Source organism: Ornithorhynchus anatinus, chromosome 1 (assembly GCF_004115215.2).
Source record: "Ornithorhynchus anatinus isolate Pmale09 chromosome 1, mOrnAna1.pri.v4, whole genome shotgun sequence".
NCBI classification, from domain to species: Eukaryota; Metazoa; Chordata; class Mammalia; order Monotremata; family Ornithorhynchidae; genus Ornithorhynchus; species Ornithorhynchus anatinus.
The window spans coordinates 180,740,521-180,766,920 of record NC_041728.1 but is presented as its reverse complement, the minus strand read 5'-3'; the positions used below and the strand labels follow the sequence as shown (position 1 = coordinate 180,766,920).

The following is a 26,400-nucleotide window of genomic DNA, read 5'->3' as shown; positions in this document are numbered from 1 at the left end:
GGAGGGGCGGGGACCTGGGAGAATCGTGCGAGAGTGGCAGGGCCAAGCCGCCGTGGCGGGCAGGGGGCACGGGGGACGGAGGGACGGGGGGACAGGGTCCCTCCCAGAGTCCCGGGCTCTCCCTCCTGCGGCTCCGAGCCCCCCGGGGCCCGGTTGGCTTCTGAAGATGGGTAGCTGCGGAAGCTGCTGCTTCTCTCTGCGTCTCGGTCCCCGAGGCCCGCTGGTCCCTCTGCGTCCCTTCCATCTCTGCCCGTCGTCGTCCTCCATCCCCGTCTGGCCTTCTCTGGCTCCGCTGTCCTTCAACCCTTCAGTCCTCCACACCATCTGCCCTCCTCCACACCCTCTGTCCTCCATCCCCTCAGCCCTCCATCCCCTCAGTCTTCCGTCCCCTCAGTCCTCCATCTTCTCAGTCCCGCATCCCCAGTCCTCCATCCCCTCAGCCCTCCATCTCAGGCCTCCTCCATCCCCTCCATCCTCCTCCAGACCCTCTGTCCTCCATCTCCTCAGTCTCCATCCCCTCAGCCCTCTATCCCCAGTCCTCCGTCTCCTCAGTCCTCCATCCCCTCAGTCCTCCCTCTCCTTAGTCCTCCATCCCCTCAGTCCTCTGTCCCCTCAGTCCTCCGTCTTCTCAGTCTTCCATCCCCTCAGCCCTCCATCTCCTCAGTCCTCCGTCCCCTCAGTCCTCCATCCCCTCAGCCCTCCATCTTCTTAGTCCTCCATCTCGGTCCTCCTCCATCCCTCAATCCTCCATCTCCTCAGTCCTCCATCTCCTCAGTTCTCCATCTCAGTTCTCCATAATAATAATAGTAATAATAATGGTATTTGTTAAGTGCTTACTATGTACCAAGCACTGTTCTATGCACTGGGGAGGGATACAAGGTAATGAGATTGGCCCACGTGGGGCTCACAGTCTTCACCCCCCCTTTTAATAATATAATAATAATTATTATTATGGTATTTGTTAAGCACGTACTATGTACCAAGCACTATTCTATGCATGGAGGGGATACAGGGTAATCAGGTTGTCCCACGTGAGGCTCACAGTCTTCATCCCCATTTGACAGATGAGGTCACTGAGGCCCAGAGAAGTGAAGCGACTTGTCCAAGATCACCTAGCTGACAAGTGGCAGAGCCGGGATTAGAACCCATGCCTTCTGACTCAAAGCCCGGGCTCCTTCCACTGAGCCTCGCTGCTTCTCTTCTCCATCTCCATCATCTCAGGCCTCCTCCATCTCAGTCCTCCTCCATCCTCGCCATGCACCTCCACCTCCTCTGACCTCCTCCACCTCTTCCACCTCCTCCATCTCCTCAGTCCTGCAGGCGGGTGGGGATGGGTGGGCTTGGGGGGCTGCAGGTGGGACGGGGGAGGGAGGGAGGCCGTTCAGGGAGGGGCTGGGGAAGGGATGAAAGGGCGGGAAGGAGACGGGGTTGGGGGGAAGCATGTCCCAGAGAGAATAATAATAATAATAATAATAATGTTGGTATTTGTTAAGCACTTACTATGTGCCGAGCACTGTTCTTAGCACTGAGGTAGAGACAGGGGAATCAGGTTGTCCCACGTGGGGCTGTCTTAATCCCCATTTTACAGATGAGGTAACTGAGGTACCGAGAAGTTAAGTGACTTGCCCAAAGTCACACAGCTGCCAAGTGGCCGAGCCGGGGTTCGAACCCATGACCTGTGACTCCAAAGCCCGTGCTCTTTCCACTGAGCCACGCTGCTTCTCAGCAGCATAATAGGGAAAACGGTCACCCTGGAAGGGAAAACTCTGGTCTTGGCTGAGATTGTGAACCCTCTTCCTCCCTTCCCCGTCCCCCACGCCACGCCCTGCGGACCCTCGACGCCCCCAGTCCTCCCCGACCGGGCCCCCCGCCCCGGGTCCCGGCCCCCGAGCTGTCCACCGCCGAGCGGCCTACCTCAGTCAGGCCTCATCCTCATCCGGGCCTTCGCGGATAGAGATGTGCACGAAGATGGAGGCGGGGTGGAGGCTGGTACCGTCCTTGGACAGGAGGTGGACGTGGCGGTAGCCTGAGGGTGGGGTGGGCCCGGGGCCCCAGTGAACCCCCCGCCTCAGCCCGGCCCCATCGTCCAACTGGGAGCATCTGGGGGCCGGGACCACCCCTCCCCAGCCCAGGGCTCGGAACCCCTGTGGGCCACCTGGAGACCTCTCCAGGTCCGGTCTGGTTACATCCCGTCGTAATCCTTCTCCGTCCCCTTCTCCTTCTGGCCCCAATCTAGTCCACCCGGCCCAACGAACCCACCCCACCCTTTAGAACGGAAGCTTCCCAGGGCAGGGAGCGTGTCCCTGCTTTGGTTCTTCCCCGAGCGCTTAGCGCAATGCACTGCGCCTGGTAATGTCTGCTGTGTGACCTTGGGTAAGTCGCTTCACTTCTCTATGCCTCAGTTACCTCATCTGTCAAATGGGGATTGAGACCGTGAGCCCCACGCGGGACAACCTCGTTACCTTGTACCTACCCCAGTGCTAAGAACAGTGCTTGGCACTTAGTAGGCGCTTAAATACCATCATTATCATAATTGTGGTATTTGCGAAGCGCTTACTATGTGTCTGGTACTATACTAAGCGCTGGGGTGGGTACCAGCAAATCGGGTTGGACGCAGTCACCGTCCCACATTGGGCTCTCAGTCCCCATTTTCCAGGTGAGGTAACTGAGGCCCAAAGAAGTGAAGTGACCTGCCCCGGGTCACGCGGCAGACAAGTCGGGAAGCCCGCATTAGAACCCAGGTCCTTCTGACCGCCGGGCCTGGACTCTAGCCACTGGGCCACGCTGCCTCTCTAAATAGCATTACCGCTTCGGATGCTCCTCATTCGTTCGTTCATTAAATTGTATTTATTGGGCGCTTACTGTGTGCAGAGCACTGTACGAAGCACCTGGGAGAGGCCAGTAGAACAATTAATGGACGCATTCCCTGCCCCAGAAGAGTCTAGAGTCCTAAGGCCCAGCCGCAGGAGTCGGGGATGTGGTGAAAATCGGGCTTTTCACGCGTTCATTCATTCAGTCGTATTTCTTGAGCACTTACTATGCGCAGAGCACTGTACTAAACGCTTGAAAAGGACCGTTCAGCGATACAGAGAGACGATCCCTTCGCACGCCGGGCTTTCAGCCCCCCGGCCCGCTGCACCCCAAAGACCCACCCCTCGGGCAGGGGAGGGGAGAGGGGGCCGGGCTGACCTTCCTGGAGGCAGGTCCAGGGCAAGGTGTACTGGCCCACGAGGTCATTGCGTGACGTCCGGTCGTAATCCTCCACCACGAAGCGGAGCAGGGCCAAGGCCGGCGCCCGCACCCGGAATCGCAGCGTCTGCCCCCAGCGCGGGTTAAATCCTGGCGGGGCGAGATAACGGGGGCGTCTCCCGCGTCGGAGCCCACCCCTTCCCCGTCCCCCCGCCACCGCGGGGCCCGTCACCCCCGACTCACCATTGTTCTCCACGTAGCCGGTCTCCTGCCGGGCGCTGTCGCCCGGCGCCCCGTGGATCTCCACTCGGACCAGCGGGTCCACGATCGAGCCCTCCTTCCGACTGGCCACTTTGGGAAGCAGCTGACCGCTGATCACCTGCAGCCGGAGGCCTGGTCACCCCTTGCCCCCGGCGGTGATCACCCCCAAGGCCCCGGTTCCCCCGCCGGTCACCGCCTCGCTGCTTCAGGCCCCCACCGGTCGGGGTCCCGCCACCTCGGTCCCTCGCCGGTCGCTGCTCCCGTGTGGGACAGGGACTGTGCCCACCCCTTATATCCACCCCCACCACTCGGGACAGCGTCTGGCACCTAGTAAGTACTTGAGAAGTACCACGATGATTATTATTATTCTCAGCCCCCCACTGGTCACTGCCTGGCTGCTTCATTCATTCATTCATTCATTCAATCGTATTTATTGAGCGCTTCCTGGGTGCCGGGCACTGGACTAAGCGTTTGGAATGTACAATTGGGCAACAGATAGAGACCATCCCTGCCCCACGACGGGCTCTCCCGGCTCTGCCACTTGTCAGCTGTGTGACTGTGGGCAAGTCACTTCACTTCTCTGGGCCTCAGTGACCGCATCTGTAAAATGGGGATTAAGACTGTGAGCCCCACGTGGGACAATCTGATCACCCTGTGTCCCCCCAGCGCTTAGAACAGTGCTTTGCACATAGTCAGCGCTTAAATACCAGCATTAAAAGGCAGGAGACAGACAACAAAACAAGTAGACAGGCCTCAATAGCATCACTGGTCCCTCACTGGTCATTGTTCCACCATCTCAGTCCCTTACTGGTCACTGCCCCACTAGTAATAATAATAATTGTGGCATTGGGTAAGTGCTTACTATGTGCCAAGAACTGTACTAAGTCCTGGACTAGGTACAAAATAATCAGGTTGGACGCAATCCCCATCCCACGTGGGGCTCACGGTCTCAATCCCCACTTGACAGATGGGGTAACTGAGGCTCAGAGCAGCAAAGTGAGTTGGCCAAGGTCACCCAGCATTCAAGTGGGATTAGAACCCGTGACTTTCTGACTCCCAGGCCCGGGCTCTCCCCTCTAGGCCATCCAGCTCCCCCATCTTTCACCACCTCACAATTCCAGCTCCCACCACCACCATCCCCCCGTGGTCACTCCTTCATCCCCCGTCCCCCGCGCTGGTCAGGGCCCCCACTTCATCCACGTTGCCAACGTTGGGTGGCCCCGAGAGCAAGACCCCTCCCCTCCTCCGGCCCCCAGCCCCCTCCCAAGCTGGGCCCGGGGCGCCCGTGCCTGGATGAGGAGGGTGAGGGTCCCCTCGGGGCTGGGGGGCCGCGCCGGGTGGAAGGAGCTGAGGGGGTCGCAGAGGAAGGGCGGCTTCAGCACGTAACCGCAACCCCCGTTCTGGCTGAAGAGTCCGTCACACAGATCCATCTCCAGTCCCGCTCGCTGCATGTTGAGGGCCACTGTGGGGAGAGAGAGAGAGAGCCCGGGGTAATAGTAATTATAATAATGATAAGATATGATGCCATTTGTTAAGCGCTTACTATGTGCAAAGCACTGTTCTAAGTGCTGGGGGGATACAAGGTGATGAGGTCCATCTACATGGGTCTCCCAGTCTTCATCCCCATTTTACAGATGAAGTCACTAAGGCGTAGAGGAGTGACTTACCCAAGGTCACACAGCAGACAAGTGGCAGAGCCAGAATTAGAACCCACGACCTCTGACCCCCAAGCCCAGGCTCTTGCCCCTAAGCAATGCTTAGGGTCTGCTCCCCTCCACCTGCTGCCCGCCCCCCACCCCCCCTTCTCCTTCCCACCCCAGCAGCCTGTGGGAGGATGCTGAGGGTGAGGGAGCGTTGCCTAGCGGCTAGAGTCCGGGCCTACGGGTGAGAAGGAGCCAGGTTCTAATTCTGCCTCTGTCACTTTTCTGCTGTGGGCCTCAGTTCCCTCCCCTGGCAAATGGGCATTAAGACTGTGAGCCCCATGTGGGACAGCGACTCCATCCAACCCGATTTGCTTGTAACCACCCCAGTGCTTAATACAGTGCCCGGCACAAAGTAAGCACTTAACAAATACCACAGTTATTATTATTATTAGCTTGCGCTCAGGATGTGGGTCAGAGTGCACCAAAGGGGGAGATGGTTCCAGACCCAACCGGACTCCTGGCTCCCCAGTGGTGTAACCCCTGGCCACAGGAAGAGCCCGAATCAATCTTTTCATCCGGATGCTTTTCATTCATTCATTTATTCATTCATTGATCGGGTCCTTGGGAAGAAAGCGGTTTTGTCCGGAGCCCCGGGCCGGGCAGGGTCCATCTTGACCCCAGATAGGAAACGGCTTTGTCGCTTCCCCCAGCCTGAGCCCTGACACTGCGGAGGTCCCTGCCTCTGGGCCCCCGGCATCCTCTGGCATCCGCTGACCCACAACCCGCTCCGTCCCGGTCCCTGCCCCCAGACCCCACATCCCCCCGACGACCCGCTGCCCAGTCCTCCCGGCCCCCCCCCCGGGCTCCCGCCATCCCCTGACCCGCCACTCGGTCCATCCTGGCCCCTGCCCTGGGTCGCCAGTGCCCCCTTCCCTGTGACCCGGTGTCTCCCTGACCCACTGCCCGGCCCCTCCTGGCCCGACCCTGTGACCTGGTGTCCCCTTGATCCACTGCCTGGTCCCTCCTGGTCCTGGCCCTGTGACCCTTGTGTCCCCCTGATCCACCGCCCGGTCCCTCCTGGTCCCTTCACCGTGACCCGGCGTCCCCCCGGCCCACCGCCCGGCCCCTCCTGGTCCGACCCTGCGTCCCCCTGACCGCTATCCGTTCCCTCCTGGTCCCTGCCCTTTGACCCGGCGTCCCCCCCGACCCGCTGCCCGACCCCTCCCGGGCCGGACGTGTGAGCCGAAGCCCCCGGCCCCTCACCCATGTGGCATCCGGCGTTCCACAGCTCCCGGGGGCTGTAGTTGGAAGAGTCGGTGCGCAGCCCACTGGGGTAGATGCGGCTCAGCTGCCACGCGTTATGCTGCACAAACTCGTTACCTAAATGACCACAGTGTAGTAGTATTTGTTAAGCGCCTCCTCTCTGCCAGGTGCTGTTCTAAGCGCTGGGGTAGATCCAAGCTGATCAGGTTGGACACAGTCCCTGTCCCCATGGGGCTCCCGCTCCTCATCCCCATTCAATCCCCGTCCCCATGGGTCTCCCGCTCCTCATCCCCATTTTACAGCTAAGGTCACTGAGGAGCGAAGCGACTCGCCCCAGGTAGAGAAGCGGCGTGGCTCAGTGGAAAGAGCACGGGCTTTGGAGTCAGAGGTCATGAGTTCGAATCCCAGGTCTGCCACTTGTCAGCTGTGTGACTGTGGGCAAGTCACTTAACTTCTCTGTGCCTCAGTTCCCTCATCTGTAAAATGGGGATGAAGACTGTGAGCCCCACGTGGGACAACCTGATTCCCCTGTGTCTACCCCAGCGCTTAGAACAGTGCTCGGCACATAGTAAGCGCTTAACAAATACCATCATTATTATTATTATTATTATTAGGTCACACAGCAGGCAAGTGGCGGAGCCGGGATTAGAACCCACGTCCTCTGACTCCTGCCACTAGCTACCTGCGGGGGTTGGGGTGGGGACCTGGGGGGGGAGCTAAGCCCCCCGGTCTGGGGGCCTCAGACCAGCCCAGCTCACGTCGCTTGGGGGTCGGCCGGGAGACCCTCTGGACCCCTCCCTCGCAGCCCCCCGACTCGGACTGCGTCCCTCAGTCTCCCCCCTCCCCGGCCCTCCGGTCCCCGCCCCCCGACCGGTCCCGACCGGCCTCCCGGAGCAGGCGCCGGGCCTTGGCCTCGGAGAAGGAGGACGTCTCGTAGAGGCGGTAGTGGGCCCGCGAGTGGGCGAAGCTGCGGAAAGGGACGCTCTTCAGGTAGACCACCAGGGCGGACAGCGCCGGGCACAGGCTGGCCTTGGACTCCTGAGGGGACGGGGAGAAAGCCGGCCGGGCTCTCAGCGCGCCCCCGCCCTCCCCTTACCTTCCGCCCCTTCCCCGGCTGGGCCGCGGCTCCGGAGAGGCCCCTCCGCTGTCAGCTCGCGGTGGGCAGGGGATGTGTCCATTGATTGTTACGCCGCGCTCTCCCAAGCGCTCAGCCCAGCGCTCTGCACGCAGTAAGCGCTCAGTAGATACGATCGAATGAATATTATGGATGCTGTTATTATTACTATTCTACTAAACCATCACCGCAGCTGGATTAGGCAACCACAGCCGTACGGACTCAACAACCGAACCACGGCCAAGTCGCCGTCTCGCCCCACCTTCTCCTTCCTCTTGTCCTCGCTGCGCAGGCTCTGGTCTGGCTTGGACTTGGGCTCCTCTTCTACTTCCTCTTCTTCCTCTTCCTCCTCCTCCTCCTCCTCCTCTTCCTCTTCTTCCCCTCCTTCCTCCGGCTCCCCCGGGTTCTCTCCCAGCTCCTCCTCCAAGGTCCCGACCTTCTTCCCCTTCAGCAGGATCTTCCCGCGCAGCTCCTGGGGGATGGAGAGAGGGACAGGGTGGTGGGGGGCTGAGGAAGAAGCCCCCACCTCCACATCCCCTCCCTCTCGGGGCCTGGCTCCGGGCCCTGGGGCTCATTCGTTCGTTCGTTCATTCATTCAGTCGTATTTATTGAGCGCTTACTGCATGCAGATCATTCATTCAGTCATTTATTGACTTACTGTGTGCAGAGCACTGTACTAAGCGCTTGGAGAGGACGTTACGACCATTAAACAGACGCATTCCCTGCTCCCGACGAGCTTTCAGTCTAATGGGATGTTAGCGCCTGGTCCAGAGGAGAGCGGGGGATCCAAGAGGAAGGTGGGCGGGAATGGGAGGTGGTTCCAGGTCTGGGGCAGGGGGTGGGAAAGCAAGGAGGGAACTTGCGGGGAGGCAAGGGTCAGAGAGGGTCAGTGACGGGACGGTGGGGAAAGGGCCCGGGCCGGACCCTCCTGGTGGGCACGAGGTATCAGGGCTGAGCCCCGGGATGAGCAATGGCTGACTCCGGGGGGGCAGGAGGCGGGTCCCCACCTCAGGGGAGGGCAGGCGGGTGGGCACGAGCCCGTCCAGGGTGGTGCTGACCAGCCGGTCCCCCAAAATGTCCGTCAGGTGACGGGCCACCGTCTCCTGCTGCTCCAAGCTGCAGTGGTTCTCCAGGGACAGGATGAGCGGGAACTCGGACACCTGCGACACAGGCGGGACGCCCAGAATTGGGGGATCTCGGCTCTGCGGGGCTTCCAGACCAGCTGTCCGGTTGCCACCGGGCCCTGGCAGGGCTGCGGCCCCGGAGGTCGCCCCACTTTCTGAGCCCCTGGGGACCCCTCTCCGGCCCTGACCCCAACAGCTCTGTCCTTCAGGTTTTTCGGCCCTCCTGATCCTTGTCTGTCCGGCCTCCCGTTTCCTCATCCCTCCTGATCCTTGCTGTTTGCCCACCCGGTCCCGGCCCTCCCCGTCTCTCGGGCCTGATCCTCGCTCTCCGTCCTCCTCGTCTCTCGGCCTTCGCGATCCTCGCTCGTCTGCCCCCCGGTCTCTCGGTCTTCCCGATCCTTGCTGTCCGCTACTGGGCCTGGCCACGGGGCCAATCCGGTCCGAGTTCCACATCCCAAATCGTTTGGTGGGATCGGTGGGTAGCCGGCCTCCTGGCCTCCCGTCCTCGTGGGCGGTTGGGGGCAGATGGACCAGCCAATGTGACCCAGCGTCCCCCCGACCCACTGCCCGGCCTCTCCTGGCCCGACCCTGTGACCCACTGTCCCCCCGACCCAACCCTTGACCCCTCTTCAACAGCCCCATGCCCTCTGAGAGCTAAATGGGCTACTCTAAGCCCCTGCCTGACTTCCTGAGGAACACTGAGGCCTCTTAATAACAATAATAATAATAGTGGTATTTGTGAAGCGCTAACTATGTGTCAAGCACTGTACTAAGTGCTGGGATGGTACAAGCAAATCCAGTTGCACACAGTCCCTGTCCTGTGTGGGGCTCACGGTTTCAATCCCCTTTTTACAGGTGAGGGAACTGAGGCCCAGAGAAGTGAAGTGACTTGACCAAGGTCACACGGCAGACAAGTGGCAGAGCCGGGATGAGAACTCATGACCTTCTGACTCCCAGGATTGGGCTCTACCCACTATGCCATGCTCCTTCCCATTCTCTTCTAATAATAATAATAATAATAATAATAATAATAATGATAACTCTGGGATTTGTTAAGTGCTTATTCTGTGCCAAGCACTGAACAAAGTGCTGGGGTAGATACAAGATAATTAGGTCCCACATGGGGCTCGCGGCCTAAGTAGGATGGAGAACAGGTATCGAATACCCATCTGGCAGATGAGGGAACTGAAGCCCAGAGAAGTGACGTGACTTGCCAGAGATCACCCAGCAGACAAGCAGCAGAGCCAGGATTAGAACCCACGTCCTGTAGCTCCCCGGTCGGCGCTCTTCCTATTAGGCCCCATTGCTTCTCAGTGGGAAGGTTCTCCCTTCTGCTCCTGAGCATTCATTCATTCAATAGTATTTATTGAGCGCTTACTATGTGCAGAACACTGTACTAAGCGCTTGCAATGAATAAATGTACCCATCTAGGCTCTGGGTCCTCCCTCTCAGATACCCCCGTCTAAGTCTACTGGCTTAGACCCCGGACCTGGGAATCAGAAGGATCTGAGTTCCAAACCCAGCTCGCCCACCTGTCTGCCGTGTGACCTTGGGCAATCACTTCACTTCTCTGGGCCTCAGTTCCCTCATCCGTAAACTGGGCATTAGAACTGAGCCCCGTGTGGGACAGGGACTGCGTCTAACCCAAATAGCTTGTATCTCCCCCAGTGCTTATAAAAGTGCCTGGTACATAATAATAATAATAACTGTGGTATTTGTTAAGTGCTTACTATGTGCCAAGCACCGTTCTAAGCCCTGGGGGAGATACAAGGTAATAGGGTGGGACACAGTCCCTGTCCCACGTGGGGCTCACACTCTTCATCCCCATTTTCCAGCTGAGGCCCAGAGAAGTGACTTGTCCAAGACCACACCGTAGACAAGCGGCGGAGGCGGGATTGGAACCCGCGTCCTCTGACTCCCAAGCCTCTTTCTCGCCACTAAAAGCCCCGCTGCTTCGCCTCCGTCGGTTTACTCTGCTTCCACGTACGAAGCGCTTACGAAAGACCGTTATCATTATCATTATCATTAGATCACCGTCCCCTCCGCAGTCGAGAGACGCGGCCCCCCGCCCGCCGGGACCCCCGTCCTCGCCCCCACGCACCTGGAAGGCGTACTGGCCCAGGGTGGCCACCACGTCCCGGAAGAGGATGCGGGAGGTGAGCGTGTGTCCGTGGTAGACCAGCGGCTCGCCCCCGGGCCCGTCCCACACGTCCACTTCCACGCAGCGGCAGCCCCGCTTCAAGGCCCTGCCGGACGGCGACCCCCCGGTCACCGGCCGTCCCGGCCCACCGCCTCCGGGCCCCCCTCCCCGGTCGCCTCCCTCCGGCGGCCCTCCCGGCTTTCCCCCGCCACCTGATGTAGCCCTCGACGCTGCTCTGGCCGCGGAGCTGGTCCCCGAGGAGGTAGGTGTTGTGAGAGGAGTGGATGTAGTAGTGGCAGAGCGGCCGGCTCATGTCCTGGTAGACGGGGCGGCGGGACGGCGCGAACACGTCCCCGTCGGGGGAGCAGAGGTAGGCGAGGAAGCCGTCCACGCTGAGCACGTGCCGGGCCTTGGCTGGGGGCGGGAGCGACGGGGGCGCTCAGGATCTCCAAGCCCCTACGAGGCACGGGCTCCTGCCCCGCCCCTGCCCCCCGGCTGGCTTTCTTAATAATAGGAAGAATGATGACGGTATTTGGTAAGCGCCCGCTCGGGGCCAAGCACCGTTCTAAGCGCTTGTGATAATAATAATAATGTCGGTATTTGTTAAGCGCTTACTATGGGCAGAGCACCGTTCTAAGCGCTGGGGGAGATACAGGGTCATCGGGTTGTCCCACGTGAGGCTCACGGTCTTCATCCCCATTTTACAGATGAGGGAACTGAGGCCCAGAGAAGTGAAGTGACTAATAATAATAATAATAATAATGTTGGTATTTGTTAAGCGCTTACTATGTGCCGAGCACTGTTCTAAGCGCTGGGGGAGACACAGGGGAATCAGGTTGTCCCACGTGGGGCTCACGGTCTTCAACCCCATTTTACAGAGGAGGTAACTGAGGCACCGAGAAGTGAAGTGACTTGCCCACAGTCACACAGCTGCCAAGTGGCAGAGCCGGGATTCGAACCCGTGACCTCTCACTCCCAGGCCCAGGCTCTTTCCACTGAGCCACGCTGTGATAGATACCGGGTCAGCAGGTGGGGCTCCCGGTCTCCACCCCCATTTTCCAGATGAGGGGACTGAGGCCCAGGGAAGTGAAGTGGCTCGACCAAGGTCACAGAGCAGACGAGGGGGCGGGGCAGGATTAGAACCCGCGACCACTGACTTCCAAGCCCGGGCTCCTTCCCCTGAACCGCTTCTCCCTCTCAGACCCTCAGCTGTCGGGGAATGGGGGAGGAGTGTGGGGGGAAGGGGCAGGTGTAACTGGGTCCCAGATCAGTCAGTCAGTCGTATTTACTGAACGCTCACTAATAATAACTGTGGTATTTGTTACGCGTTTACTACGTGCCAGGCCCTGGACTAAGCGCTGGGGTAGATACAAACTCAACAGGGTTGGACACGGTCCCTGTCCCACATGGGGCTCACTCTCTTCATCCCCATTTTACAGATGAAGTCACTGAGGCCAAGAGAAGGGAAGTGACTTGCACAAGGTCACCCAGTCCCCATTCATTTATTTATTCATTTATTCATTCAATCATATTTATTGAGCGCCGCGTGCAGAGTACTGTACTAAGTGCTTGAAAGTAGACAAAATAACAAGAAACAGACACATTCCCCGTTCACAACGGCATGATATAGTGGGTAAAGCCCGGGCCTGGGAGTCAGAAGGTCATGGGTTCAAATCCTGCCTCCAATACTTGTCTGTTGTGTGACCTTGGGCAATGTCTTTTCTTCTTTGTGCCTCAGTGATCTCATCTATAAAATGGGGATTGAGAATGTGAGTCCCACTTGGGACAAGGACTGTGTCCAACCCAATTTGCTGGCATCCGTCCCAGCGCTTAGTACGGTGCCTGGAACATAGTAAGCGCTTAACAAATTAACATTATTATTATCATTATTATTAGAGAACAAACTTACACACAGTAAGCACTAAATAAATTGTTGTGGGCAGGGAATGTGTCTATTTATTGTTGTATTGGACTCTCCCAAGCGGTTAGTCCAGTGCTCTGTACAGGTAAACACTCAATAAAGACGACCGAATGAATGAATAAATACCGTTAATTGATGGATTGGTTGACAGGCCATTTCTTAGATTGCGGTTGGAGTTGGGGTTGACGATAGATTAACTTGCATCTACCCCAGCGCTTACAACAGCGTTTGATACATAGTAAATGCTTAGAGAAGCAGCATGGCCTAGTGGCTAGAGCCCGAACCTGGGAGTCCCAAGGACCTGGGTTCTAATTCCGGCTCTTGGGTAAGTCACTTCGCTTCACTTCGCTTCTCTGGGCCTCAGTGACTTCATCTGTCAAATGGGGATGGAGACCGTGAGCCTCACGTGGGACAGGGACCGGGTCCAACCCGATTTGCTTGGATCCACCCTAGCGCTTGGTACAGTTCCTGGCACATAGGAAGTGCTTTAGTACAGTGCCTGGCACATAGTAAGCGCTTAACAAATACCATTATTAATAAATGCAAGCAGCGTGGTTCAGTGGCAAGAGCCCGGGCTTGCGAGTCAGAGGTCATGGGTTCTAACCCCGGCTCTGCCACTCGTCAGCTGACTGTGGGCAAGTCACTTCACTTCTCTGGGCCTCAGTTCCCTCGTCTGTCAAATGGGGATGAAGACTGTGAGCCTCCCGGGGGACCACCTGATGACCCTGGATCTCCCCCAGCGCTTAGAACGGTGCTCTGCACCTAGTAAGCGCTTAACAAATACCAACGTTAAAAAATAGGGCCTCGAAGCGACCGGGACCCCGAGGCGACCAATGGACAGGGAGGTCCAGGGTGTCCTCCGTCCGACCCCCCGGGGCCCGGGCCGCCCCCTACCCGTGTCGGACGGCTCGTAGCGGGCGATGAGGTCCAGGGCCAGGCCTGGGGCGCGCTCGCCCTCCCTCTGCTCATCCCGCAGGAAATCCGCCAACTCCAGCAGCGTCAACTTCTGCCCGTCGGCGGAGAAGGCCCGGAAGAGCTCCAGGACCTCGTCCCGCTGCGTCAGAGCCCGGTAGAACTCCACAAACTCCTCCCCGTCCAGGGTCCCGGTCTGGGATTTATCCGCTGCCTGGTGGAGGGGAGAAGGGGCTTCACACTCCAGGTCTCCCCCCACAACCCCACCTTTCGATCCCTCGGTCCCAACTCCCCGTTCTTTAATGATGACGGTATTTGTTAAGCGCCTGCGATGTGCCAAGCACTGTTCTAAGCACTGGGGTGGATGGAAGCTAACCGGGTTGCCCCCCGTGGGGCTCACGGTCTCCAGCCCCATTTTCCAGAGGAGGGAACTGTGGCCCAGAGGGGCGAAGTTCATTCCTTCATTCATTCATTCAATAGTATTTATTGAGCGCTTACTAGGTGCAGAGCACTGCCCTAAGCGCCTGGAATGGAAAAATCGGCAACAGATCGAGACAGTCCCTGCCCACTGACGGGCTCACAGTCTAATCGAAGTGACTTGCCCGAGGTCACACAGCTGATAATTGGCGGAGCCGGGATTAGAACCCACGGCCTCTGACTCCCAGGCCCGGGCTCTTTCCGCTGAGCCACGCTGCTTCTCCATTACTATTATTATTAATATTAATAATAATGTTGGTATTTGTTAAGCGCTTACTCTGTGCAGAGCGCTGTTCTAAGCGCTGGGGGAGATACAGGGTCATCAGGTGGTCCCATGCGGGGCTCCCAGTCTCCATCCCCATTTTCCAGATGAGGTCACTGAGGCCCAGAGAATAATAATGTTGGTATTTGTTAAGCGCTTACTATGTGCCGAGCACTGTTCTAAGCGCTGGGGTAAACACAGGGGAATCAGGTTGTCCCACGTGGGGCTCACAGTTAATCCCCATTTTACAGATGAGGGAACTGAGGCACAGAGAAGTGAAGTGACTCGCCCACAGTCACCCAGCTGACAAGTGGCAGAGCCGGGATTCAAACTCATGACCTCTGACTCCCAAGCCCGGGCTCTTTCCACTGAGCCACGCTGCTTCTCATAACATTATTATAATAATATTATTATTATCAATACATACGATTGAATGAATGAGTGAATGAATGAATGGGTCAGGGTCCCTCCCCCCCCCCGCGCGCCTGAGCCTCGGCCCCGGCACGTGCCCTCGGCCCCGCCCACCACGTGCCCCGGCCCCACGTGCCCCGGCTCGCGCACTAGGCCCCGCCCATCACGTGACCCGCCCCGCCCGCCACGTGCTCCCGCACGCGCACTAGGCCCCGCCCGTCACGTGCCCCCGACTCAAGCGCTAGGCCCCGCCCATCACGTGCCCGGGCCCCACCTACCACGTGTCCCGGCATACGTACTAGGCCCCGCCCACCACGTGCCCCCTGCCGCGCGCCCGGCCCCGCCCACCACGTGTCCCGTCCCGCGCGCTCGGCCCCGCCCACCACGTGCCCCGGCCCGCCACGTGCCCCGGCCCGCGCGGCTCAGCCCCGCCCCTCACGTGCCCCGGCCCGCCACGTGCCCCTTCCCGCGCGGCTCAGCCCCGCCCATCACGTGCCCCGGCCCCACCTGCCACATGTCCCGGCACGCGCACTGGGCCCCGCCCGCCCCGTGCCCCGTGCTCCCTCGCGCCCCCTGCCGGGCGGGCGGGCACCTGGAAGAGCCTGAGGGCGGGCCTGGCGTCCATGGCCACGTTGAGGAGGCGCAGCAGGCGCTGGGCCTCCCGGAAATCCATCCGCCCGTCCTCGTCCTTGTCCGCGCGCTGGAACCACTCGTTCAGCCACCCGACCGCCGTCAAGGACAAAGACCCTCCTCATTCACCCATTCACTCAGTCCCGTTTAGGGAGCGCCGACCCTGTGCCCAGCACTGGGCTCGGCCCTTGCAAGGTCCCAGACCACCAAAAAGAGAGACCGCCCCTCCCCACACACGGGCCTACAAGGGGACAGACACACGACGAATCGAAACTTAGCAGACGGGCCTTAGTGGCATCGAAAGAGATAAAGAGAATGATAGATAGACACACATCATGAATAAAATTGGCCTAAGTAATGCATAGAAATGAGAATGATGGTATTTGTTAATGTGCCAAGCCATCGTTCGAAGCGCCCCGGGGGATACGAAGTCATCAGGTTGGCCCCCGTGGGGTTCATAGACTTCATCCCCGTTTTCCAGATGAGGGGACTGAGGCCCAGAGAAGTGAAGTGACTGGCTCACACTCACCCAGCTGACAAGTGGCGGAGTCGGCATTTGAACCCATGATCTCTGACTCCCAAGCCCGCGCTCTACCCACTGAGCCACACTGCTGCTCTCTAGCCACAAGTGCTGTGGGGAGGGGGAGCTCCGCCCTCCCTTCGGCCTTCACTCCGCCTCCACCTCTGACCCCGCCCTTCTTTATAATAATAATGTTGGTATTTATTAAGCGCTTACTATGTGCAGAGCACTGTTCTAAGCACTGGGGGGGGGATACAGGGTGATCAGGTTGTCCCATGTGAGGCTCACAGTCTTCATCCCCATTTTACAGATGAGGTCACTGAGGCCCAGAGAAGTGAAGTGACTTGCCCACAGTCACACAGCTGACAAGCGGTGGAACCGGGATTAGAACCCATGACCTCTGACTCCCAAGCCCGGGCTCTTTCCACTGAACCATACTGCTTCCCTTCAAACCTGCCCCCGCCCCCCATCCCTGCCCCCTCCCCCTGCCTCCACTTCCCCTTCTGACCCCTCCCTCATTGGCCCTCCCCACCCTCTCCCCAGGCCCGTCTAGACTCAGGGGTCCCTGTGGGCAGGGGAGGTGTCCACCACCTAATAATGATGGTATTTTTCCTTCAGCCCTTACGACGTGCCAAGCACTGTGCCAAGCACTGTGTCAAGCACTGGGGGAGAGTCAAGATGATCAGGTCATCCCACCTGGGGCTCACAGTCTTCATCCCCATTTTAGCTCTGGAGCGTGGACCTCTCCCAACCCCGTAGTATAGCACTCTGCACACCCTAAGTGCTCAATAAATCCCTCCATCGATTGGTGAATTATAGTTAGTTATACTACCAATAGTATTTGTTGTTAAGACTATTATAATTATTAATAATTAAAAATAATAATGGTATTCAATAAGCGCTTACTTAGAAGGGACAACCTGATCGCCTTGTGTCCTCCCTGGCGCTTGGAATGGTGCTTTGCAGGTGGTAAGCGCTTAACAAATGCCATCATTATTATTATTAGCTGCCTAACTCTCCCTCTTCCCCTCTTCAAGTCCCTACTGAAAGCTCACCTCCTCCAGGAGGCCTTCCCAGACTGAGCCCCCTTTTCCCTCTGCTCCTCCTCCCCTCCACATTCCCCCTTCTCCCACCTTCTGCTCTTCCCCCTTCCCCTCCCCACCACACTTGTGCCTATTCATATATATTATTTATTAGCCTATTTATTTTGTTAATGATGTGTATATATCTATGATTCCATTTATCTTGATGATATCACACCAGACTACTTGTTTTGTTCTGTTGTTTTGTTCTGCTGTCTCCCCGCTTCTAGACTGTGAGCCCGTCGTCGGGCAGGGATGGTCTCTATCTGTTGCCGTTTCCAAGGGCTTAATACAGTGCTCTGCATACAGGAAGCGCTCAATAAATACGATTGAATGAATGGAAAGGTCATCAGGTTGTCCCACATGGGGCTCACAGTCTTCATCCCCATTTTACAGATGAGGGAACTGAAGCCCGGAGAAGTGACGTGACTTGCCCGAGGTCGCACAACAGACAAGTGGTAGAACCGGGATTAAAACCCACGACCTTTGACTCCCGGGCCCTGGCTCTTTCCTCTAAGTCTCGCTGCTTAGCTGCTGAGTGCTTATTGTGTGCCAAGCACTGTACTAAGCGCTTGGGAGAGTACAGTAGAACGTCAAACACATTCCCTGCCCAGAAGGCCATTGTTCTCGTCTGTCCGTCTCCCCCGATTAGACCGTAAGCCCGTCAAAGGGCAGGGACCGTCTCTATCTGTTGCCGACTTGTTCATTCCAAGCGCTTAGTACAGTGCTCTGCACATAGTAAGCGCTCAATAAATACTATTGAATGAATGAATGAATGAATGAGCTCACAGTCTAGAGTTAAGCCTTTGCTATGTGCCAAGGGAATGTGTCTGAATTCTTGACCGCCCTATTCTACGTTCCCATCCTTCCCAGCAGTATCCTCAGAGATCTTCTCCCTCCTCTCAAGTGCCACCCCCTCCACCTGTGCTTCGGACCCCATTCCCTCCCACCTTATAAAAACTCCCACCTCTGCCCTCCTCCCCTCCTTAACTTCCCTCTTTAACCGCTCACTCTCCAACGGCTTCTTCCCCTCTGCCTTCAAACATGCCCACGTCTCCCCCAATCTTAAAAAAACCCTCTCTCGCCCTCACTTCCCCTGCCAGTTATCGCCCCATCTCCCTCTCACCCTTCCTTTCCAAACTCCTAGAGCGAGTCGTCTACCCTCGCTGCCTTGAATTCCTCAACTCCGACTCTCCTGGACGCCCTCCATTTTGGCTTCCGTCCCCTCTGCTCCACCAAAACTGCCCTCTCAAAGGTCACCGATGACCTCCTTCTCGCTAAATCCAACGGCTCCTACTCTATCCTGATCCTTCTCGACTTCTCAGCTGCCTTTTAAAATGTCGACCGTCCCCTCCTCCTCCACACTTTATCCGACCCTGGCTTCACGGACTCCGTCCTCTCCCGGTCCTCCTCTTCCCTCTCCGGCCGGTCGTTCTCGGTCTCCTTCGCGGGCTCCTCCTCCCCCTCCCATCCTCTAACTCTAGGGGCTCCTCGAGGGTCAGTTCTCGGTCCCCTTCTCTTCTCTATCTATACTCACTCTCTTGGTGAACTCATTCACTCTTATGGTTTCAACGATCATCTCTACGCCGATGACGCCCAAATCCCCATCTCCTCCCCTGTTGTCTCTCCCTCCCTCCGGGCTGGCATCTCCTCCCGCCTCCGGGACGTCTCCACCCGGCCGGCCGCCCGCCACCTCAAACTCGACACGTCCAAGACCGAGCTCCTTCTCTTCCCTCCCCAACCCCGTCCTCTCCCGGACTTCCCCGTCACTGTGGACGGCACCGCCGCCCTTCCCATCGCACAATCCCGCAGCCTCGGTGTCATCCTTGACTCTGTTCTCTCGTTCACCTCACACATCCAATCTGTCACCAAAGCCTACCCGTCTCACCTTCACCTCGCCAAGATCTGTCCTTTCCTTTCCATCCAAACCACTACCACGTTAATACAGTCCCTCATCCTATCCCAACTGGATGACCGCTTCAGCCTCCTTTTTCTGACCTCCCAACCGCCTGCCTCTCCCCACTTCAGTCTATACTTCCCTCTGATACCCGGATTATCTTTCTAAAGAAACGCTCGGGACATGTCAGCCCCTCCTCAAAAATCTCCAGGGGTTGCCTGTCAACCTTTGCATGAAGCGAAAACTCATCACTCTTGTCTTCAAAGCTCCCCATCCCCTGGCCCCCTCTTACCTCACCTCCCTTCTCTCCTTCTCCGTCGCAACCCACACACTCCGCTCCTCTGGTGCCGCTCTCCTCCTCCCTGGGCCTCCTTCTCGCCCGTCCCGCCGCCGACCCCTGGCCCACGTCCTCCCTCTGGCCTGGAATGCCCTCCCTCCCTCCTCACATCTGCCAAATTAGCATACTTCCCCCCTTTCAAAGCCCTATTGAAGGTTCACCTCCTCCGGGAAGCCTTCCCAGGCAAAGCCTCCCTTTTCATTCATTCATTCATTCAATAGTATTTACTGAGCGCTTACTATGTGCAGAGCACTGGACTAAGCGCTTGGAATGGACAAATCGGTAACAGATAGAGACAGTCCCTGCCCTTTGATGGCTTACGGTCTAATCGGGGGAGACGGACAGACAAGAACAATGGCAATAAATAGAATCAAGGCCTCAGCTCCTCCTCCCCATCGCCTCAACTTACTCCCTTTGCTCTTCCCCTCTCCCCCTGCCCCTCAGCACTTGTGTATATATGTAGAGAAGCAGCGTGGCTCAGTGGAAAGAGCCCAGGCTTGGGAGTCAGAGGTCATGGGTTCGAATCCCGGTTCCACCGCTTGTCAGCTGTGTGACTGTGGGCAAGTCACTTTACTGCTCTGTGCCTCAGTTACCTCATCTGTAAAATGGGGATTAACTGTGAGCCTCACGTGGGACAACCTGATTACCCTGTATCTGCCCCAGCGCTTAGAACAGTGTTCTGCACCTAGTAAGCACTTAACAAATACCAACATTATTATTATTACATATCTATAATTCTATTTATATTGAGGCCTGTTTACTTGTTTTGATGTCTGCCCCCCACCCCGCCCCTTCTAGACTGTAAGCCTGGTGTGGGCAGGGATTGTCTCTCTTTATTGCTGAATTCAACTTTCCAATCGCTTAGTCCAGTGCTCAGCACATAGTAAGCGCTCAATAAATATGATTGAATGAATGAATGAATTGTTCTATTGTAAGTACTCTCCCAAGTGCTTAGTCCAGACTGTAAGCTCACGGTGGGCAGAGAATGTGCCTGATAATAATAACTATGGAATTTGTTAAGCACTTACTATGCGCCAGGCGCTGTACTAAGCGCTGGGGTGGATCCAAGCAAATCCAGCTGGACCCAGCCCCTCTCCCACACGGGGCTCACCGTCTCCATCCCCATTTGACAGATGAGGCAACCGAGGTCCAGAGAAGTTAAGTGATTTGCCCAAGGTCACACAGCAGGCAAGTGGTAGAGCCGGGATTAGTGACTCCTCACCCCTAGGCCCGGCCTCTAGCCTCTACGCCATGCTCCTTCTGTCGTCCTCTCCCAAGCGCTCAGTCCAGTGCTCTGCACACAGTAAGCGCTCAATAAATACGATTGACTATGCTAAGGAAGTCCTGGGGTAAGGTACAAGAGAAGCTAGACTCTAGGCCTCCCCACCTCCCTCTCTCCTCTGGCTCTGATCCAGCTGCCTGGCAGGGGCTCCAGGACCCCTTCCCCGGCAGCCGCCCCTCCCGGGAGGGTCGTTCCTCTCTCACCGCACCCCCACCCCCCCTCCAGGGTCCCCTGGCCTGTCCGGCTTGGGCCGGGGGGCTGGGTGCGGATACTGATCCCTCCTCTCCTGCTGGTCCATGCCGGTGACGAAGTCCAGCAGGCCGCGCAGCCCCCGCACCCAGTCCTGGGCCTCCTGGGCGCTGCCGGCCACCAGGTCCAGGTTGGGGCGGCGGCCGTGGAAGACCACGGTGAAGCCCAGGTCCGGCGGGAACTCGTCGGCGAGGCTGCGCAGCACCTCCGACTCGGCGCCCTCGCGAACCGACTCCACGTCCGCCATCGAGACTGCGGAGGGACGACAGGAACCGGGGGTCCGCGGGGGAGGTCTTCGAGGCCGGGCTCCCCACCTCCCCCGGGAATGGCCAGACACGGACAGACGGACAGAGAGGCCGGACAGGCCGACAGACAGAGCGACAGGGAGGAGAGAGAACCTCCGGGGAAAGTAGTGGTGCCCCAAAATGCCCTCTCTACCACACGCAGGGACACCGGCTCTCACAGAGACTAACAAAGGCCGCTTAACTTGAATCGATATCAGTCTCCCCGTCTCTAGACTGTGAGCCCGTTGTGGGCGGGAAACGTGTCTGTTATACCGTGCTCTCTTAATTGCTTAGTCCAGTGCCCTGCACACAGTAAGCACTCAATCCATACGATCGAATGAGTGCATGAGTGAACTCGAGCTCATTGTGGGTAGGGAATGGGTCTGTTTATCGTGTTGTACTTTCCCAAGCGCTTAGTCCAGTGCTCTGCACACGGTGAGCACTTAATAAATATGGTTGGGTGAATGAATGAATGCCCAGCGGCCCTGTGGTCACCCTTCTCTGGGCCCAGCTGGCAGGCCCGGCTCCTGGGCCCCAAGCCCTGCCCGACTCTGCCCGGTGCCCGGAGCTCGGTGCCTCTGGCCGTCGTCCGGTCCGGCGGGTGACTCACAGCTGGGCTTGGCGGTGCCCCCGTCGGTGCGGGAATACCAGACGCTCATGCCATCGTCCTGCAGGCGGAAGTGCCGTGGCTTCTTCCAGCTCCGAGACTTCACCTTGCGCAGCACAGAGCCGCTCTGCAGGGTCCGCATCAGCTCCTCGTCCACCCAGGGCCCTGGCCAGACAAGGCCGGGGGGACGGGGGGGCAGAGGGGTCAGGAGGGTCTTGGGGGCAGGGGGAGCAGGACCCTGAGACGCCTGCCCAGGGCCAGGGCCGGGGTGGCCAGCTGCTGGACACTGCCCAGGACCCCTCCCCCAGATCCCCAGGCTGCCCGATCTCTCCCCTTCTCCCTGCTTTTCTTCTGCCTCCTCAGCCCTCCCTTCATCCTTCCCTTTCCCTCCTTCCTCCTTTTTCCCTCCCTCCTTTTTCCCACCACCATTCCTTCCTCTGTCCCGTCCTTTCATCCTTCCCTTTCCCTCCCTCCTCCTTCCCCCTACTCCTTTCTCCCTCCTTTCCCTCCTTTTCTCCTCCCTCCTTTTCTCCATCACCATCCCTCCCCTGTCCCCTCCCTTCCCTTCCCTTTCCCTCCCTCTTCTTTTCTCCCCTCTCCCTTCCTTCCTCTCCCTTCCCCTCTTTCCCCCTCCCCCCCTCCTTTTTCCCCTCTCCCTCCCTTCCTTTTCCTCCCTCCTCCTCGCCCCCTCCCCCCTCCCTCCGTTTCTCCACCATCCGTCCCTTTCCCGTTCGTACTCTCCCAAGCGCTCAGCACAGTGCTCTGCACACAGTCAGCGCTCAATAAATACCATTGAAGGATAGATCCTTCCTTTTCCCTCCCTTTCTCCACCATCTGTCCCTGCCCCCTCCTCTCATCCTTCCCTTTCCCTCTCTCCCTTCCTTTTCCCTTTCCCTCCCTTTCGTTCCCCCTTTCCCCGACCCCCCCCCCTTTCTCCACCACCCATCCCTTCCCCCTCCTCCTTTCATCCTTCCCTTCCCTCCCTTCTCCTTTCCCCCCTTCCCCTTCCCCCGCCTTTCTCCACCATCCTTCCTCTCCAGCCCTCTCTTCATCCTTCCCTTTCCTTCCCCTCTCTCTTCCCTCTCCCCCTCCCTCTTTTTCCCCCTCCTCCCTTCCCCTTTTCTCCCTCCCCCCCTCCTCCTCTCCCCATTATCCATCCCTCCCTCCCCCACCCTCCCCTCTTCTCCTCCTCCCACCTCCCTCCCTTTACCCTCCCTCCTTCTCTCCCCACTGTTCATCCCTCTCTCCTCCACCCTTCCCCCTCCCTCCTCCTTCTCCCACCCCCCTCTTTCCCTCCCTCCTCCTCTCCCCACTGTCCATCCATCCCTCCCCGACCCTTCCCTCCCTCCTCCTTCTCCCATCCCCTTCCCTTTCCCTCCCTCCTCCTCTCCCCACTGTCCATCCATCCCTCCCTCCCCCCCCCCCTCCTCCATGCCCCTCCCCTGTGAGGGGTCACTCACGGAAGCTGTGGAGGGGGAAGGCCATCGCCGGCGGTTCAGCTGGCAGAGGGGGCACCTATTGGGCACTAACTGGGAGAGACAAAGAGGGAGTCAGCCCAGGAGGCAGACAGGGCCCTGGGCAGGACCCCGCTGTGGTGAGGGCCTTCAAACAGGGGCAGACACCCCCCCGCCCCCGCCCCGTAAGCCCTGGCTTCTTCTCAGGGATCCCGCTTCCACTCAGGAAGGGGGTGGGGGAAAAGTGTCTGTAGCCCATTCCCGCCAGGAGTCACTTCACCCAGCCCTCTAACTCCGGGCAGGCCACCCTTTCTCCCCTCAGCCTGAATCACAGCACAGAGACCCTCCTGCTAAGAATAGTGATGATAAAAATAAATAGTAGTAACCAGTGCTTACAACAGTGCCTGGAACATAGTAAACACTTAAAAATACCATTATTTTTATTAATACTTGTTAAGCTCTTATTATGTGTCAGGCAGTGTTCTAAGCTTTGGGGGTTAATCAAGTTGGACGTGATAATAATAATAATAGTAGTAATAACGGTATTTGTTAAGTGCTTACTATGTGCCAAGCACTGTTCTAAGCACTGCGGTAGATACAAGGTCATCAGTTTGTCCCACTTGGGGCTCGGAGTCTTAATCCCCATTTTCCAGTCGAGGTCGCTGAGGCCCAGAGAAGCGAAGTGGTTTGCCCAAGGTCACACGGCAGACGAGCGGCAGAGCCAGGACGAGAACCCAGGTCCTTCTGACTGGCAGGCCCGGGCTCTACCCACTAAGCCACGCTGCTTCTCACCGCTCCAAGATGAGTGGGGCAGGATCGTCCTCGGCCTCCCCCAGTCCGCCGTCTCCCCCTGCCCCCGCCCCGTGGCAGGTCTCTGGGGGGACACTGGGGTTGGGGTGGGGGGGTGTCTCCATCCGTCGGCTTTTGAACCTCCGGCCGCTCCCCCCAGCCACGGTCCTCGTCCCAGGCCCTCACCGCTCCCGTTTCTCTTCTCTTCCCCAGGCTTCCCCGACTCCCACATCCCTTCTCCTCTGGGAGCTCTTCCTCCTCCGGGCACTGATCACCCAAATCTTCTCCCAGATCCCCAGACACTAACCCCCCAAATCTGCTCACAAACCCCCAGACTTTATCCCCCACCAAATCCTCTCCCAGACCCCCAGACTCTGACCCCCAAAATCTTCTCCCAGACCCCTCTCAGATACCGACCCCCACCCCATGTCTTCTCCCATACCTCCAGACACTGACCACCCCCCATCCTCTCCAGGACCTCCAGACTGTGACCCCTCAAAATCCTCTCCCAGACCCACAGACAGTGACCCCCCCAAATCCTCTCCCGGACCCCTGGACTCCAACCCCCCCAATATCTTTTCCCAGACCCCAGATTCTTACTCCCCATGTCCTCTCCCAGATACCCAGACTCTGACCCCCGCAAATCCTCCCCAGATCCCCAGACTGACCCCCCAAATTCTCTCCCCTAATCCCAGACACCAACCCCCAATGTCCTCTCCCAGATCCCCAGGCTCTGCCCCCCGCCCCCCTCCCCCGATATCTCCAGTCACGGACCCGTGTCCTCTCCCAGAGCCCCGGACTCCAACCCCCCAGACTCTGACTCCTCCGGGAAGCTGGGGGGGTTGCAGGATCCCCTCTTTGCCCTTTGACCCTCCCCCCATCACGAGGCCTCGTGAGGGCCTGGTCAGAAGCCGGTCCAACGCGGACAGCGGGGAGGTCACCCCGTCCCCTCCGCCGGGCCGCAGCCTCCCCAGCTCCGGCCCGGCTTGGATCAGGACGTGTGACCCTGAGGTGGACACGACGGGAAGCCCGGGCGCCCGCCTGTGGGGCGTCTGTGCGGGTGGGAGGGGCGGTTCTCGGGGTGGGTGCTCAGACCCTCCCGACCACAGCTCATAATAATAATAATTATGGTATTTGTTAAGCTCTTACCATGTGCCAGGCACCGTACTAAGCACTGGGCCTGGCAGAGTTACCCGAGACTCGGGAGGCTGTCGGAGAGTTTAGCCGGCCCGAAGCTGGGGCAGGGGCAGAGGGCGGGGGCAAAAATTAGGGGAAGAGACGGGGCAGGGGCGGAGGCCGGAGGGCTGGGGGACAGAGACGGAGGGGGCAGGGAGGGGGGCAATACCTCGCAAAACGCTGCCGTGTCCGTCGGGGCCGGACGGGGAGCGGGAAGGGACTCGGTGGCAGCTGCCGGTGTCCCCAGGCCTGGCCTATCTGGCCGCTCCAGATGGTGCCTCCCTCTCCTGGAGGCCTCCGGCGCCTTCTCCCATCCCAGTCCCCCGCAGCCTTGTTTCTCTGTCCCCCGCCGCCCCGTTTCTCCGGCCGCCACCCTGGCCCCGGCTCTCTGCTCCCCCTGGGCGAGGGGCAGCTGGAGACACTTTTAGTTCCTTCACCTTGGCGGCCTCCGTCGGTAACCCAATCGCTCCCCTCCCCCCCCTCCACCCCTTCCCCATCTGGGCAGCTCCAACCCCCACCTCCCACTCCCCACCCCCACCCGAGCCCCTCTGTCTCCCCTCCCGGTCCCCCCGCCACCCTCCTCCTCTCGCACTCCAATCCCCTCGGCCCCCTCTCCTTAGCCCACTCCGGACGCCCTGTTCACTCGTTCATTCGTTCAGTCGTATTTACTGAGCGCTTACTGTGTGCAGAGCACTGGACTAAGCACTTGGGAGAGCACACTAGAACAATAAACAGACACTCGCTCCCCCTCTAGACTGTAAGAGGGGAGGGAGTGTGTCTCTATATTGTTCTGTTGGACTCTCCCAAATGGTCTGCACACAGTAAGCGCTCGATAAATACGATGGAATGAATAAGGAGCTTACGGTCTGGAGAAGGAGCGTGGCCAAGCGGATAGAGCGCAGGCCTTGGAGGCAGAAGGAGCTGGGTTCTAATTGTGGATTCCCCCACTTGTCTGCTGGGTGACCTTGGGGAGGTCGCTTCACCTCTCCGGGCCTCAGTTCCCTCATCTGGAAAATGGGGATGAAGACCGTGAGCCCCACGTGGGACAGGGGCTGGGTCCAACCTGATTAACTTGTATCTACCCCAGCGCTTAGAACGGTGCCCGGCGTATAGTAAGCGCTTAATAAGTACCATTACTATTACAGGGGGAGACGGACATCAAAATAAATTATGGATACGGACAGGTCCCAGAGCTCGATAGATTGTAAGAGCTTAACAAATACCCTCATTATTATTGGGGAAGCAGCGTGACTTAATGGCTTCAGCCTGGGCCTGAGGAATCAGAAAGACCTGGGTTCTAATCCCGGCTCTACCACAATCTGCTGGGTGACCTTGGGCAAATCACTTCACTTCTTTGGGCCTCAGTTCCTTCATCT

General features: G+C 58.4%; 1 protein-coding gene across 1 annotated transcript in view; it reads right to left on the bottom strand.

Moving 5' to 3' along the window:
• Positions 1–1,356: 1,356 nt before the first annotated feature.
• PLCD4 (phospholipase C delta 4) overlaps positions 1,357–26,400 on the bottom strand; it is a 35,573-nt gene continuing 10,529 nt past the window's right edge. The window contains exons 2-17 of the mRNA XM_029067042.2: positions 23,066–23,134; positions 21,609–21,770; positions 20,738–20,966; positions 15,310–15,439; positions 13,550–13,781; positions 10,947–11,148; positions 10,696–10,840; positions 8,478–8,630; positions 7,733–7,942; positions 7,238–7,394; positions 6,357–6,473; positions 4,740–4,912; positions 3,433–3,568; positions 3,190–3,339; positions 1,915–2,026; positions 1,357–1,392 (exon numbers count right to left, since the gene is read on the bottom strand). Coding sequence (XP_028922875.1) covers positions 1,920–2,026; positions 3,190–3,339; positions 3,433–3,568; positions 4,740–4,912; positions 6,357–6,473; positions 7,238–7,394; positions 7,733–7,942; positions 8,478–8,630; positions 10,696–10,840; positions 10,947–11,148; positions 13,550–13,781; positions 15,310–15,439; positions 20,738–20,966; positions 21,609–21,770; positions 23,066–23,090 — 2,328 coding nt within the window. The 5' untranslated portion in view covers positions 23,091–23,134 and the 3' untranslated portion in view covers positions 1,357–1,392; positions 1,915–1,919. The remainder of the gene's footprint in view (positions 1,393–1,914; positions 2,027–3,189; positions 3,340–3,432; positions 3,569–4,739; positions 4,913–6,356; positions 6,474–7,237; positions 7,395–7,732; positions 7,943–8,477; positions 8,631–10,695; positions 10,841–10,946; positions 11,149–13,549; positions 13,782–15,309; positions 15,440–20,737; positions 20,967–21,608; positions 21,771–23,065; positions 23,135–26,400) is intronic.